General features: G+C 46.8%; 2 protein-coding genes across 3 annotated transcripts; one reads left to right on the forward strand and one right to left on the reverse strand.

Annotated features, from left to right (window-relative positions):
- The first annotated feature begins 1,817 nt into the window (after positions 1–1,817).
- Positions 1,818–2,699, forward strand: LOC135398553 (uncharacterized). The gene has a single exon (XM_064629949.1). It carries the CDS (start codon positions 1,818–1,820, stop codon positions 2,697–2,699), a length of 882 nt encoding a protein of 293 aa, XP_064486019.1.
- Positions 2,700–6,058: 3,359 nt separating this feature from the next.
- Positions 6,059–8,005, reverse strand: LOC135397947 (uncharacterized). 2 transcript variants are annotated; one of them, XM_064629431.1, is made up of 3 exons: positions 7,814–8,005; positions 7,458–7,647; positions 6,059–7,295 (listed from the first exon to the last, which is right to left on the reverse strand). In XM_064629431.1, the coding sequence occupies exons 1-3, from the start codon at positions 7,831–7,833 to the stop codon at positions 6,522–6,524; spliced, it is 984 nt and encodes a 327-aa protein (XP_064485501.1). In that variant the 5' UTR covers positions 7,834–8,005; the 3' UTR covers positions 6,059–6,521. The 2 variants fall into 2 exon arrangements, 1 of the variants encoding a protein (XP_064485501.1); XR_010423905.1 differs by lacking the exon at positions 6,059–7,295 and having other exon boundaries at positions 7,643–7,745.
- Positions 8,006–16,867: the final 8,862 nt, after the last annotated feature.

Here is a 16,867-nt window from a genome sequence, read left to right on the forward strand (position 1 = left end):
GAGCTGGATGGTTGAAAGGCGATGTTCCCCTAGGCCAGAAGTCTTCGGCCGAAATTCGGGGTGCATTCGGGGTGCATTTCGGTATAGCAACAAAACACGCCGGCTCGGTCCCTAAAAAGTTCGGTCCCGATTTCGGTTCGGCCAGTTTTCGGACAGATTTTCGTGCCATGCGGTTCAGCCTTTACATCACAATTTTCGTCCCAGTTGCGCTCATAGATTTTTAGGAAATTAAAATTGACGGCAACACTGTATCGAAATTACTCGTTAAGTACGGCGGCACAACCACATTGCATGCGCATAACACTGGCCTGTTCCACTCACCTATCTCTAAAGTAAGAGGCTCGATAGCGGACTGAGGGTGCGACCGTACTATGCAAGCCCTTTCACCATCACCACTACCACCACCGTACTATGAACCGTACGGTCACCGGCCGCCATCTTGGGAAGCTCAAAACATTGCCGTCCGCGACTGCAGCTGCATATTCTGCATGCGCCTTTACGTACCATTTTTATGGTGTCATGGCCGCCTGCTGTGGTTATGGGTGTACTGCCCGTACTGGCAAGCATGGAGGAAGGAAACACAGGAGCGGCCGTTTCGAACAGATTTCCGTGGGACCCCTCTGGCGGTCGCTCCTGTCAAATCCGCCATTACTTCCTGTCCACCACGTGATCCTTTCTAAAGTTTCGGTTTGGCAACGCTTTGTTGCTCCCGCTGCTTTTCGTGCTTTTCTGCATTCCCAACGTCATTTATTCTTAAAATGTGAGCACTATTGTGGAGACAACGTTATGTTAACACGTTCTTACCACGGCTGCAGCTGTCGTTCAACAGAAAGCAGCTCTGTCACAAGAATAACGTTTCATTCGTAAGTGCGTACTTGCATGATCGGTTGCTTTGTACCTCTGTCTGTGAGAGGTCATCTTGAATCGTTCGTTTGCAAGTTGGCGCTATGCTACAGCTGCAGATTCATCTGATTTCCTTCGTTGTTGTACAAGTTTGATTACTGGCATGCTTTACCACTTCAGCAACAAACATAAAAGTTGGCCACGTCGTCACACAAACGTCGCTGCCACGAATGATGTTTCTAGTCCTCCGTGCTTGTCCTGCAGACTGTGACCGGTCTTGTAGTAGCAGGGTAAACCAAGAGTAAACCTCCGAACACACACAAATAAAACTGGACGCGCGGCGTTCATCACAATGCAGGTATCTGAGCTGCAAGACAATCACGACTCCCGTCGTCTGCCTTGGAAGCTAGCCTGCGCATGCTCTTGGGGTCACGTGAGCGGTCACATGGTAGACAGGAGCATCCCAGAATGCAATGCGAGGGCCGGCACGCCCGTCCCAATGGGACAAAGCTGGAAGGGCCGCTCCTGTGTTTCCTTCCTCCATGACTATACTAGAGACCTGGATATCCGCAATGCTCCCAGCACCGGGGTAGTAGTTCTGGCAATCGCCGCTTGGCTATGGGATTTGGCGCTAGCTCGCACTATTCGTTACCACGTGACTTGTCGAAACCGCGGCGATGTTGGTAGGCTGTGTTGACAACGACGAAGCAGTATAAGAGAGATAATAGCGCGTGCTTAGCAACAGCCTGTGTATCCCTGCGTAGCAGACTAAAGGTGGTGGCAAGGGTGATAGTGTAGCAGCCCGCATCGCCATCGTTAAGCCGCGGCCTGCACGCTGCACGTTTTTCCACTTTCGTTTTTGGTGGCAACCGTCACTGGAATAAACCCTCAGTTCTTTCCCGCAAATTGTGGTGTGAACACCTTGTTTACTTCGCTCCACAATTTCTGGTGACCCGGAGAAGAACACCGCTGCTATGAACCCTGCTGGCGACCAGCAACACCCTCCGCCTGGCGCAACCGCCCCCGCTGCTGCTGCGATGCCTCCCATGTCCGACGCCACCGCCGCCACTGTCGCCTCGACCTTCCTTTCGACCTGGGTTGCCCGTTTCGGAGCCCCAGCTGTCGTCACCACGGACCGTGGCGCCCAGTTCGAAGCGAGGCTTTTTGCCGCTTTCCTCCAACTCCTGGGCACGCGACGGATTCGCACCACATCCTACCATCCGGCCTCTAACGGTATGGTAGAACGCCTGCATCGCCAGTTAAAGGGTGCCATCATGGCCCACGAGGACACCGCCCACTGGTCATCTGTCTTGCCCGTCGTCCTCCTCGGCATCCGCGCATCCGTCAAGGCCGACCTCGGCTGCAGCGCGGCCGAACTGGTGTACGGCACTACCCTCAGGCTCCCGGCTGACTTCTTTGACGTAACAGAGGTCTCCGCTCCCCCCGGAACTTACGTCGACACGCTTCGTCGCGCTTTCGCAAACGTCCGTCCTGCCTCACCTCGTGTTCCCTCGCCCAGATCCTCCTTTGTCCCCCAGCAGCTGTTTTCTGCCTCGCATGTCTTCATGCGCCGTGACAGGATCCGCCGCCCGCTTGAGCAACCTTACACCGGCCCTCACCCCGTTCTCCGGCGTTCGGACAAGTTTTTTACCATCTCGGTTGATGGCAAAACAGAAACCGTGAGCCTGGACAGACTCAAGCCAGCCTTTGTGGAGCCACCCGGACCCCCAGTAGCCCTCCCGCCTCCCTTCCCCACTCAGCCTTCTCTGAGCGCCACCAGACATGTCACTTGGGCTGACCGCTCCTCTCGGAGTCTGGGGGGGAGGCAGTGTAGCAGCCCGCATCGCCATCGTTAAGCCGCGGCCTGCACGCTGCACGTTTTTCCACTTTCGTTTTTGGTGGCAACCGCCACTGGAATAAACCCTCAGTTCTTTCCCGCAAATTGTGGTGTGAACACCTTGTTTACTTCGCTCCACAATTTCCTCTCCCCAATGTGGCCTTGCAGCGGTCACTAACGTAACTCGCCCGTGACCCGTCTCTCCCATAGGATATCGCCAGCTGTCCAGGTCTCTAGTATAGAGTAGGTCGTGGTTACGCTTACGGCTCCTAATGATTACGCACATCCGCACGTCTGGGCATGGAGGAAAGAAACACAGGAGCGGCCGTTTCGAGCAGATTTCCGTGGGACCCCTCTGGCGGTCGCTCCTGTCAAAACCGCCATTACTTCCTGTCCACCACGTGATCCTCTCTAAAGTTTCGGTTTGGCAACCCTTTGTTGTTCTCGCTGCTTTTACGCTTTTCCAAAGTCATTTACTCTTAAAATGTGGGCACCACTGCGGAAACAACGTTTTGTTAACGTGTTCGAACCGCGGTTGCGACTGTCGTTCAGCAGAGAGCAGCTCTGTCACGGGAATAACGTTTCCTGTAAACACGTACTTGACCAGCTGTTTCGGCATACAGGCGTACCCCTGTCTGTGAGAGATTCATCTTGAACCCTTCCTTTGCAAGCTGGCGCTGTGCTACAGCTGAAGATTCAACTGATTTCCTCCATCGTTGTACAAATTTGATTACTGGCATGCTTTACCACTTCAGCAACACACAACACGCGGCCACGTCGTCAAACAAACATCGCTACCGCGATTGATGTTTCTAATCCTGCGTGGTTGTCCTGCAGAACCTGACCGGTCTTGTAGTAAAAGGGTAAACCAAGAGTAAACCTCCGAACACACACAAATAAAGATGGACGCGCGGCGCTCATCACAATGCAGATATCTTAACTGCAAGAGAACCACGACTCCCGTCGTCTGCTTTGGGAGCTGGCCTGCGCATGCTCTTGGGGTCACGTGAGCGGTCACATGGTAGACAGGAGCATCCCAGCATGCAGTGCGAAGCTGGCACGCCCGTCCCAATAGGGAGCGTGCGACACCTAAAGGGGGCGCGCGGTCTCGCCGCGACAGCGCCGCGAACGGCAGTTTCGGTGTCGTTCGTGGTGATGGCTTCTGTTGTACGCCCATTGATTTAATAGGTCGCGGATGTTTTGGCATGTGCGCGATGGCTACAAACATAGTTTTGAGGACCGGCTTTCGCAGAGTTGATAGTGCAGGATTTTTTAGAGGCGCAAACGAGGAGAAGGGGGAGAAACTGTGGAAGAGCAATCATGTTTTTGATGTGTCAGAGGAAAGCAAGGGCCATCAGTCGTCTGTATTGAAAGGACGCTGCGTGCGGCAAGCAAACGTGAACCTTGAGGCATACTCGGTCGTAATTGAGGTACGTAACGTTTTGCTTGACACAGCGATGCGTTCCTGTAACTTACTTCACATTAACATTAGCAGGGAAAGTAAGTTATGTCTGCACACAAATGCAACTCTTGACTCAGTGACTTTCATCTTTCATCGTTGATTTCTTAGGCAATTTGAGGCTTTGTTTGTATCTGTGCCTTCTATGTTGTTCCAGCCTCAGAACATCAGTTTCTCTCTTGTTCAACAATTTTATTTCTTTCAGCTTGATGTACGAAGACAAATTAGTCAAGCGCATTGTAAATGTAAAGGTGGAGTGGAAGGTAAGTGTAAACACACGGCAGCCCTCGTAGCGTATGTAAACAATGAAAATCCAACCACTCAAACCTCACAACCGAACAAGTGGAAAACACCTTCAAACAAGCAGTTGAAGCTCTACACAAAAGGTGTCGAATTCACGAACATGTTTCCTCCAAAATCTTCTCCCGAAATTTGCACAGCACCCATTCCAGAAGAAGTTATAAATATGAACAGCACACAAGAACTGATGTTAAAAGCCTATTTGCAACTCAAAGAAAATTCATGTTGCCTCGAGGAACTGATGCCTTTTATAGGGTGGCCCACTCCTTGCTTTGGATCATCAGAGTGTACAGAGAATGACTTAAAAGGCACAGAACACATCATGATAGATGACTGTATGTGTAACTCCATAGCAGTGTCAACTGTGCAGCAAAGCATGTGCCCCGAGTGGCACTTGTTGAGGAGAGAAAGACTTTCAGCAAGTAGCAAAGCACATAGAATCAGGGTACGCCAGGCTGACTTTGAAGCACTAGCACGTAGCCTCTGCATTCAAACTCGGTTTAGCAGTAAAGCGTGTAAGTATGGCAGTGAGACAGAAACCACAGCCAGAAAAAAGTATGAGGAGCGAGAAGGTTGTAGGGTCATTCGGGTAGGACTAGTTATTAGCAAGGTCCAGGGTTGGCTTTGCTGCAGTCCAGACGGGTTAGTGCAGGCAGGCGACACAGTACTACTGGAGATAAAGTGCCCATACCGGTGCCGTGAGCAGCCTATTTTCGACAAGGATGGTAACTTCTTTGTAGACTATCTTTACTTTGTTGATGGGAAGGTGAAGCTAAAAGAAAGCCATCTGTACTATACACAAGTGCAAGTGTCCTTATACGTGTTGAACCTGACCCTTTGTCATTTTTTTGTGTACTCACCAGTCCAAGTTGTTAATGTTAAAGTGAAAAGGGACGACACCTTTCTTGAGACACTGATACCAAAGATGGAATGGTTTTATTTTAAATTTTACAAGGCAGAACTCATAAGTATGTACAGGTAAAATATGTAATGCCTACTTATGTAACCCAGGAATTTTGTCTAATATACTGTGTGAGAAAGACCTGATGCTTTATTATAAGGAAAAGGCACTGTGATAATATCTAGTCACTTTCTTTTGTTCACTAGTCAGTTATTTTACCAATGTGCAATAAAGAACTTATTTTGTTAAAAGCAGTGTTGTCTTTGTTTGATTTCTATTTTACAGCAAGGCACACAATGGGTCAAGTACTGCTCGCGGCACAACTGTCTGAAATCCTCATTCGACGGTTGCCCGCCTCCTGAAGTGTTGTATCATTATGTTTGACAGTGGCCATTACAAGGATATTTGTCGGAAGAAACAATCTTGCAACACCTAGAAATTGCACATAGATAAAAATTGTTCTGACGATTTCATACAGTTATGTCGCAAGCTGCAGATGGTGATTTACACGTGGAATGTCAACAATGGAAGGCAATGCTTTACACAACACTGTTCTCTTAAACAACAAGAATTAGCAGAGGCAGGCTGCCAACATGGACGAAACAAATATGTAAGCCTCCAGTTCCCAGAATCAATTAATAAACCGACTCGGGAAAAGGTGCTGATGCCAGGAATCAAACCTACACCCTCCTGATTTCCTGTCAAGGGTGCTACTCTTAAACCATGACAGCTGGGCTTTCTTCTGAGTTAGGGTGCCCAAGTACAGAGCAGAAGGGCAACAAATCAGGTTCTTTCCATTCTCACTCATGCACAGATTCATACACGAGGCAGGGCAATATCTTGTGTAAATGACGAGAATTAGCAGAGGCAGGCTACAGACATGGACGACACAGAATCAGTTAAATTACATTGCCTTGACTAATGCTTCTTTACCTTGGACCAACAAGATGACGCCCTGCCTCATGTCTGAATGTATGAGCGAATGAGAAAGATGTAACAGAGAATGGGAGGAATGTGATTGGTTGTCCGTCCTCTTCGTACTTGAAGCCTTCTAACTCAGGAGAATGTGCTGCTGTCGTGGTGCAACAGTGGCGTCCCTAACCAGAATTCAGGAAGGTCTAGGCTTAATTCCTGGCGTCAGCACTTTTCCCCTGAGTCATATATTTCTCTGTTCTCTTTCTTCACAGATTTTTAAATATGGGCTTCTGCATGTTTGCAAGAACGCAGCATAGAGTTACTATTTTGTCCACATGATTTCTGAGCTCTTGGGGCAACTTTGCATTCAAGATGTTAAATATTTTGATTCTTTGAATGCAGCGTTCTACGTGAACACGATGGGAAGCTATCTTGTAGGTACGTTCCACTTCTAAAGTTGTGAATTGCTCATTCATTCGAGCAAAAGGTGGGATCTCCAGCGTAACCTGGCGTGCATCTAGGTCACACCGGATATGGGGAAATCCTTTGTCAGCCATCACAAGATCATTGGGTTCGAGCAAGTCTAGCAATCCAGAGTTTGCTGTAATGTAAGTGTCACTTGAGCGCCCTCCAAAGACACGGGAAACAAATGATATGAAGCCGCAAGGGGTCACACCAACTAGGAATTTCAATGGGAAGTTGCTCTTGTAGCTGCTCCAGCAATTAACTTGTTCACTGACTTCAGGGGGCTTTTCAATTGGCACTTCTGTACAATCTATGATTACCCTGCATGTTGGGTACTTTTCCCGAAAAGAATGGGGCATCGTCTCTTGCACTACCTCTCGTGGAAACCATATTAACCACCCTTGCGTCTTCGAATACAATGTGTCCAGAGTGGCATAGAATGTGCGGGAAGCTGTCGTGCGGTGTACACTGAAGAGGGCACCCAGCGCAGCAAATGTCAGGGCATGTTTCATCTTCATTAAGAAAAGCAGAAGGCGACTCTCACGGCTGATGTCCATTGCACGTGGAGTCTTCACCTACACACACACAAAAGAAAAAAGGAAAGAAAAAAGGAATACCAGTTAGCAGAGTGTAATTATTTCTCTTTGTATAACTGGAGAAGTATCCTAACTTCTTTGGGCTCGTATATTGGGTTCAATATAAATTTTGCTTTTGCTGGTATTACAAGACCCTCGAACCTGTGTCAACAACCCCAGCAGAACTGCGAAGCAGGTAGGAGACACTCCTGTCAGGTCCTTTAGGACTTCAGCATGGTCGCTTTCAGATGTCACAGAGTCGTAGCCACGGAAGCCTCTCGGCTGAAACTGATCTGCATTTACGGTTCCAATGCCTTTTTCACATGTCTCTTTTGGGGGCATCAGGAACGAGCTGCATTGTACAGATGCCTCAGAAACAGTCGCGATAAGTGCACAACTGAGGAAAATACCAGTTGTGTTGCCACAACTTTCGTCTGTTTGTGTAGCAACCTAAAAGAGACAGGCTGATAGGTGCGTACATTTCACGCATGCCTTCAAGTATTTCCTTTTGTACATACCTCATGCATCTGGCCAGCATCTGCTTCACTCAGAAAAGATGACACCAACGTTTCATTGCATGGAGCCTCATCTGGTGTGTCACTGTAGCACATGGCGTCATCAGTTCCATCTGCATTTGTCAAAATGGCATCATCAGCTCCATCTGCTTCATCTGTATTCGTCGAACGTACAGGAGTGTATGCCCGCTTTCTCCAGCTTTGTAGAAGAATCACATTTTTGTCAAATTGGTTTAGTTCTGAATTCATGTAGCCGCCTTCACCGAAATTAAATATTCAAATGTTTGTGAAAGGAAACGAACAAAAAGTTGTGAAATCACAAATGTGGCTCACCGATTGTAGCGGTTGCTTTTGTCCTGGACAATCGTGCTCACGTTGCGGTACGACGACGGAAAGATGGTCGGGGCGTAGGACGGAGAAGAAGGGTCTGTCGACGGTTTACCGCCCACAAAGTGAGTGCTGCATGTCTTTGACCACATGGATGGTTGCCACTCAGTTCCATCGCCACTACAAAGAAGTTCTGCAATTTAAGCTCATAGCCTTTTACAGAGCGGTATGCGACATCTTGACACTCACTTGACACGACGTACGCTGCGAATCCACCGCTCTCTTTGATCTTGGAAGCACGGCCGCGTCGAAAACCGAAAAAACTTGGTTCCTGGCGGGCACTTCTTGTATGTGTTGCTACAATTTACGATGCAACAGTTTGTGCGAGACATTCCGAACGTTCCGCGTTGCTCCGGCTATCGCAAATACACACTGTTGTCTGTAATGTGATCACAACGCCTACCTCCGCCTCCAGCCACGTCGTGGCGCCACCAGTTTGTCGCACATTTCCTCCTGTGTTTCCTTCCTCCATGCTGGCAAGGCACCGGGGACGACATTCCACAAGGAAGTGACTGTGGCAAGGAGGACTGTAAAAGCGGAAAGAAAATGTACCAGCTGGTTCACCCGCTCCTCTCAACAGATGGCGCTGAGAAACATGCGATATCACAGGCTAGGTGGCGCAAGATACCGCTCGCCTCAAGGTCGAGTATCTAACACGATATCCAATCAAAGCCGTTTCCTCCTTTCCCTTCCCGTCTCCAGTTCCTGCCATGGCGCGCGCCGCGATTTCATGATTTCGCCAATTTCGCCTTCCCTGCGCGCCGAAATGTAAGAAATGCGAGATGCATTTGTAGATTGACAATCAGTTTTTATTACCAATGTACATGTCAGATACAACAACAAAAGCACAATCGCAATTGTTTGCACGAAAGGATTTGCTTATTTTCTCATGTACACGAACACACAGCAAAGAATATATCACATATGTAAATTGCGAATCAAAAACTATCATAATAGAAGAGTGTGCTAGGGAATAGAACAATGAAATTAATCGAAAATATACAAGTGGCAAGCAGCAAAGATTTTCTGTATCACTGGGGAAAGACTGGAAAGTATAAAGTGCGCAGAGCAACAAGTCTACACATTTGTAAGCGAAAAACAATGCGTATGTGCAAATACTGGTTGCTCCATAAGTGACGTGTAACACTTCCAAATTTATTTTGTGGTATCGTGATGTCACAGATCAAAGTTTGAGGATCTCGTATAAAGTTTGAACCTTTGCATTATTCCCTTACATTTGGTTACCATCCTCCCCAGTGCCGGATTTACAGTGGTGGGGGCCCCGGCGCACTGTGCTGTGGGGGCTCCCTCGTGTATTCTATGTCTATCCAATGTGTTATTCGGGGTCGATATCCGTGGACGGAGGACAGATTTTTACCAAGTTTCCGTTTCAGGGATGCGTTTCAGGCATGCAAAACAGATTTCCCTTGGACAGGACCTTTACTGGTGGGGGCCCCTTTGTGGTAGGGGCCCCGGGGCAAGTGCCCCGTCTGCCCTCCCCTAAATCCGGCACTGATCCTCCCTATCATAAGGTGGGAGCAGCACGTCATAATGTTGACTGTGGTAGAAAACAGAGAAGCACAACAAGGGGCTAAGCAGCACAACAAGTATTCAAGGAGCGTATATTTGGTGTCACTGCTACATGTGGCATATCTAATGTTTCTGAGCCTCTCTTGGAGCAACTGTTCGCTTGCAAGTGGACACCTTTACAAGTTGTCAGTTTTGAAGCTGTAGATGCTACAGTAAACGAAGACGACAGAACTTCAGCACAAACTGGTCTTTACATGTGTCACTGCAAAATGGAATGCCGAAGCTGTGATCACACAAACGTGCAGAAAGCAACTTGAGAATACCCGTTTCGTTTCGAGAACACCCTTCCTTCACAGGTTGCAGAAAGAGTACCTCTGGTCTTGAAACACACTTGAGACAGTTTGCTGAAGGTAACGTGACGCCTGTAAATAGTTCCCCAGGTACATCATCAGCAACAAACAAGGCAAGAAACTGGTTGTGCGAAACAAAGCTGTGGTCTTCGGAAACCGGTGCTTCTGAACAACTGTACATGATGATTCCTTTAGGAAAAAGTGAACAAGACGGCCAGCTATGTAGTAGTGAGAATTGTCCTGTAGAAGTCTGTGTTCATCTGTGAAATACTCTGTCGTGCCTGAATCCACATCACTCAGCATATCCCTATTCTGTTCTTCATGTTGAGTGCTCACAACCGACGACACAGGATGATGCAGCAGCTTTTAAGGCTCAGAAGGTTGTGCGCAACCTACAAGAAAAAGTGCACTTCAATGCAGTACACAGCACATGAGGAACCTAAACGGCAACCATAACAATTACTGCTCTTTGCGCTGACTCACGTAAGCAATGTCGTGCACAACACTTGTGTGGTAAAGACAGCTACATGCACATTGTGGCATGTCACAAATTATGTGGGACAGAGGTGAACAAAACGCAACCCTGGACAGCTGCCACAGAAGCAGATGGCAGGTCAGTGGCACGATTCGGGTGCATAGGACTTGATGCACAGTACACGACTGGGAAATCGGAAAGCATGTTTCATGTTTGTTCTGGGTGTAACGTCTCCTCAAATCACCAGGAAACCATATTTGTAAGATGTGTTTTTGATTGCCACAGAGTAGCATTCAGCTCCTTGTACTACACTCAAGAACTGCAAAATGGTATATCGAAGCTCACCAACAAAAAGAACAGCTGGTCGCACCAGTGAGATCTACATTTCCACGTTTTTCCCCCCTACATGTATCTATCTATCTGTCTGAAGCTCACTGAACTGTACATGTCATGAAATATTATGCAAAATGTGTTACCTAGAGGCAGTGATGGGCAAAGTACCTCAAAATTATACTTAAAGTAAAGTACCAAGTACAGTACAAAGTACCCAATTCCAAATGTACTTTAAGTAAAATACAAAGTACTAGGCAAAGTACTTCAAGTACTCATCAAGTACATTGCCAATTTAATTTGTATCACTTTGGATTTCGCTGTTTAGTATCTGTGTCTTGCTTTTTGTGGGCAAAACTTCAGCGAACATTCTTGACAAATGCTCTGAAGCCATAAAGTCCTAGGTTAAGTGCTAACCCGCGGATATCAACTTAATCAGATGGCATAATTTGCAGTTACATGTAGAGCGGTAATTAGTCAGCTGTGCTGGGATTATGCAAAATAGTATTACACCCTGACTGATACCCCTGACGACTCAAAACAGCACATAAAAAAAAATTCATTCAGAGATGGTCGAAGTTACATTCATAACTCAACATCGTTCTCAACGTAAATTCGACCATCTCAGAAGCAATTTTTTTATGTGCTGTTTTGTGTCGTCATGAAGAACGTTTGTGAGTAAAATTAACGATGTCACGAGTGGGGTGGCAATCATAAGGCCGAAACTCATAAGGCGGAATTATCAGAAGGCCGAAAATCAAAACACCGAACAATCACAAGGCCGAAAACCAGAAGACCGAAAAATCAAAACACCGAACAATCAGAAGGCCGAAAATTCAGAAAACCGAACTATCAGAAGGCCGAAAAGTCAGAAAACCGAATTATCGAAAGGCCGAAATATAAGGAACCCAGGATACGAAAACTTTTATTCCAACTGCGATAAAAAATTAGCTCTACAAATTAAGTAGGATAGACTTGCTGTGAATTAATACAGCAAATAAATTATTTCATCGAACTTCGCGTTAATAACGTACTTTCGATCACTTAGGGGAAAACAAAAAAAGAGGAAAAGTAGGCATATGAACCACTGAGTTATTGTATGTGTTTATTTTACACAATGGCAATAAGTTAAAATGAAAAAATACGAGCTATGCGATGCTATTTCCCATTCTCATCCCATTTGCAACAACGGCTTCAACCTCGGTCATTCCTAAAACCACTTCCCTATCATCAGCTCTGACTCAAACCCGCGCCTAATTATTCGGCCTTTCGATAAGTAGGGTGAGTAGTCGAGTGAATGACCTGGGACAACTGATGACTATTCTGGAAGAAATCATATACTGTGCTCCTGTGTCAGGGGACAAGCGTGGTCATTATACAGTCCTTGAAATAGAACGGTACAGAAAGTTGCAGGCGAAGCAAAAAGAAAAAAAAAATCCTACAGATCTTGTCATAGATATCCTATGTAGGGGTAAATTCACGATGGTCATTAACTGGGTTTAAGTTATTTCTGTATAGCAAACGATTCAGACGGTTGCTTGTTCAGATCACGTTCAGGTCACCAAATGTAGAGAAACACCATCTCCTCTACAATCCGTTCAGTGGGTGATACAAGTCATTAACTGGTATTCGAGTCACTTTCTTTTTGTAGTAAACATGTTGTAATTTTTTTTTTCTCCAGTCAGTCTATTCCTGAGCACCAAATGCTACGCATTTCAATTATTCAATTTCTGATACAAGAGCCAGGAAACTTTTTTTATAATCTTATGCCAAGAACAGTCCCATTCAGGGTCTTCTGTCTTTTTGGCCTTTCCATTTTCGGCCTTCTGATTTTCAGCCTTTTGACTTTCGGCCTTCTGACAGTTCGGCGTTATGATTTTCGGCCTCTTGGCTTTCGGCCTTATGATAGTTCGGCGTTATGATTTCTCGGCCTTTTGGCATTCAGCCTTCTGATAGTTCGGCGTTATGATTTTCGGCCTTCTGATAGGCTTCCAGATATGTGGCGTCAAACTGCTTAGGAAGCGCAATGGTCGAAATGCCCACATCTGAATTTTTCACACAATTATTTTTAACTACTTTCAGCGGCAATATGCCTCCTAGGGACAAGGCTTTAATATATATTTGAAAGAAAAAAATTGGAGAGGTCGACCGGACCACCCTGCCTGATCCGGCGTGAAATCACACAACACGCAGGTAGTGCTATCTATGTGTTTTCGTTTTCTTGTTGTCGTTTTAGAGCTTTTAGAAGGGTGCATTCTTTATAATCTTTGGTGATTTTTTGTCCGGAGTTCAAGTTTCGGTACTTGAGTACTTGATGGGAAAGTACTCGGAAAAAAGTACTTTAAGTACGGTACAAAGTATACGATTTAATATGTACTTAAAGTAAAGTACAAGTCCACAGAAATGTACTTAAAGTACTACTTGAGTACTTGGTACTTCAAGTACTGCCCATCACTGCCTAGAGGCAAGACTTTGGTAACAATTCCTGAGGCAGACGGGGCCGACATGGATGTCACGTGTTCGTCACTAAGTATGTCTATGAAACAATTTGGTTGCAATATTAAATGTAATGTGACATAACCTACAGCACTGTACCCACTACGCAACTGGGGAGTGGACAATCTAGAAGAAAAATGATCCAAACTTTGGCTCTATATAAGATGTCAGGCATGTGGTTTGCAGAAACAGGTGTACGAATCCCCATTTTCTCTCTCTCATAGCTTTGTTTGTCGGTGCTGTTATGTTTTCGTTATGCTATAGCCGAGGAGGCATCCAGCCTGTGTTTGGACTTCTGGATGTCTTCGGCTTTCGGTTATGGTATGTTGTTTTGAGCCCATATAGTTCCACTTCATTATACTGACACAGAGAAGGCTTGGCGCGACTGAGCTCCTGTAACGAATCGAAGAATTCTGCCGAAAGCAATACAAATCATTGCGTACATGTTCTGAAAATCAGCGACTGGCTATATTTGAGTTTAGGTACCAGCATACCTATCTTACGGAACCAGCATACCTACCAGAGAACGGAGCCGACGGTCCGTCACTCGCACAGATGGGCGAGCGTTTCCACGTAGCTTTTCTGTTGCTTTCTTCGGTGAAGTGTACGCAACATAGTCAACGGTCCTTTGGCTGGTGTTCGCCAGATTCGGACATGTTGGCGTACGTTTCCCCAGAAAACACCTTGAATTCATATAAGAGCCAATTTCAAAAGTGCACAAACCACGACATACTAGATTATAACAACCATGTCGTGGGCACTGATCTCTATAGTAATAGGCTGGATAGCGGATTGAGGGTGCAACCGTACGGTCACCGGCCGCCAGACATGTACAAAATACTGCGTAAAAGTATTTAAAATAGAGTACAAAATACTCAAAACTGCAAGTAATTTGAGTAGAGTACTAAATACTCTAAGAAGTATTTAAGATACTCTTTACAGTACTTTAGTATTAGCAGTAAGTGAAACCCGTTGAGTTTGAGTTTGAGTTTGATTATAGAAAAAAAAAAAGGAAGATATTGAATTCGTCACTGACGAATTCTGCTACTCCCACAAGGAGAAAGAAAAGGAGAAAAGGAGAAAGAAAAGAAAAGAAAAGGTGAAAAGCTAAAAATAGAAACACATCACCCCTCCCAATCACCGAACTGTACGTGCATATGCGTAGCTACATCCCCTACAAGTGAGCTGAAGTGCAAGAAACAAAACTGCAACGGGGAACTCGACGACACATGCCTAGCATGCGGTCCTAAAATACAGATTCCATCTCACTGCTCACTATGAATTTGACAAGCGCTGACAATGCCGCATCTCTCTTCCCGGGTTCCCATACACCCAGCACCTTGACTATATCGAAGGTTCTATTGTCCAAGCGGTCTAGAGCAAACTTCAATGTAGCCCTTTGGGATGCATATCTTGTGCAGTGCATAACGATGTGTTCCGTGTTTTCCACAGATGCACACACTGGACAGTTTGCTGAACTAGCCCTGCCGACTTTATGGAGAAACTGTTGACCGTACGGAACGTTAAGGCGAAACCGATGCAAGAGTGTTTGTATAGGTCGCGGTATGCTGGACGGAACACGGAATTTCAGATCCGGGTCAATCTGATGAAGCAAGGATGACCGCCTGTCGACTTGTAACCATTGCCTTCTGCAAATGTCTTCTGTCAGCAATTTTAACATGTGCTTCACATCTGACGTGGAATATATCACCGTGTGTTCCGTTGACGATAGGTGCGCTATGTCCGCCATCTCATCTGCAGCTTCATTACCGCGTATGCCAACATGTCCAGGAATCCACTGAAGCAGTATGTCGTGGCCAGTGTCTACTGCTTTCTTGAATGCGATGAGAATGTCCCGTACTATTGGCGCCATACAGCCACTTCCCAAGAATGATGTTATGTCTTGGAGGCCGGCCTTTGAGTCGCAATATATGACCCATTGCGCAGGCTCCTGGCGTGCGGCCACATACTGCATTGCAAGCTGCATGGCTACCAATTCCGCAGCTGTCGACGATGTTCTGTGGGAAAGCCTTGCCATTCCTTCTCTACTATGCTGTGGTACAACAAACGCTGATGAAGACCCAGACGTTGACGTCGACCCGTCTGTGAAAATTGCGGTCCTAGCACGATGGCTCTCCATCAGAGACAGACAGTACTGTTTCAACACTGGGGATGGTAGTGAAGCTTTTTGGTGATATACGCCAGGAACAGTCAGCGCGATACGAGGAAGTTGCAGTGTCCACGGAGGATCGACCGCCGTTAATGTCAACTGTGCTTTTGGTAAAGCACTGCGATATGGAGCTATCACGTTGATGAATTGCGAATTTCGACGTGCCACCTTCCTTGCAAGGGGGTGTTTGTGATGCCGCGTGCATAGACGAACGTAGTGCCGCACTGTTTCCTGCGTCCTTAGTACATCTAATGGAAGTTCTCTGGCTTCTACTGTAGTTAGGACATTTGACGTTGCACAAGGTACACCGAGGCAGACTTTTAAGCTTTTCGATAGTACGCTTTGGAGTGTCCTCTCTGACGTGTCGCTTATTCCATGCAGTACGGGCAAATGGTAGGCCATCATTTGCCGAATAAGTGCCTTATGTACGGCGAGAAGAGACGCTGTCGACATTCCCCAGCGGGAGCCGCTGATGCGCCGTAGGATGTTGATGCGTGCGTCAGTTCTTTCCCTGAGGTGTTTAATGTGCGCAGCCCACGAGAGCTGCGAGTCGATTATTACTCCCAAAAACCGGTGATGAGACACTCTCCTTACTGGCTGGTCGTCAAGCTTCAATTGAAAAGTCTTCATTTTCTTTCGACTGAATGGAAGAAATACAGTTTTCTCGACTGATATGTCCATGCCCCTCTCCGTTAAGAAGGAGACCGTACAATCTAAGGCATTTTGAAGACGCTGCCGCAATGCGGGCATCTGCACACCAGAGCACCATATACAGATGTCGTCGGCGTACATACTAATGTGCACGTTCTTCGGCAACCGTTGCGGTAGGTTCGCCATGACCACGTTGAACAGCAGGGGACTCAACACGCCGCCCTGTGGCACCCCGCTTGATAGGCCATGACTGTCACTATTCCCGTCTTCGGTTTGCACATACACTGACCTTCCTGCAAGGTAGTCTGCGATCCACCGTAGAGACCGACCTTGTATTCCTAGGCTATACAGATCATATAGGACGTGGCTGTAACTGACCGTGTCGTACGCCCTTTTGATGTCTAAAAATGCCGCCGCTGTCGTGCGACCTTGCGCGCGTTCATGTTCTACGAAGGTCACCAGGTCTAGTACGCTGTCCATAGTGCACCTGCCCTTTCGGAAGCCAGACATGCATTCTGGAAGCAGCTTTTGTGTCTCGATGACCCATTCCACTCGACTTAGCACCATCTTTTCCCATTACCTTACACACGCAGCTCGACAAGCTAATTGGCCTGAAGGATGCCATATCCCTGGGAGATTTCCCCGGTTTCAGCAAGGGCACTACTCTG

Source organism: Ornithodoros turicata, chromosome 6 (assembly GCF_037126465.1).
Source record: "Ornithodoros turicata isolate Travis chromosome 6, ASM3712646v1, whole genome shotgun sequence".
In the NCBI taxonomy this organism is placed as follows: domain Eukaryota; kingdom Metazoa; phylum Arthropoda; class Arachnida; order Ixodida; family Argasidae; genus Ornithodoros; species Ornithodoros turicata.

Bases quoted from the DNA above. Each gene is read 5' to 3' on its own strand.
- LOC135398553 (XM_064629949.1), top strand. From the start codon at position 1,818: ATGAACCCTGCTGGCGACCAGCAACACCCTCCGCCTGGCGCAACCGCC.
- LOC135397947 (XM_064629431.1), bottom strand. From the start codon at position 7,833: ATGCTGGCCAGATGCATGAG. The intron at 7,648-7,813 runs GTATGTACAAAA...TGTACAATGCAG, and splicing joins ATGCTGGCCAGATGCATGAG to CTCGTTCCTGATGCCCCCAA. The intron at 7,296-7,457 runs GTTCGAGGGTCT...GTGTGTGTGTAG, and splicing joins TGCTGGGGTTGTTGACACAG to GTGAAGACTCCACGTGCAAT.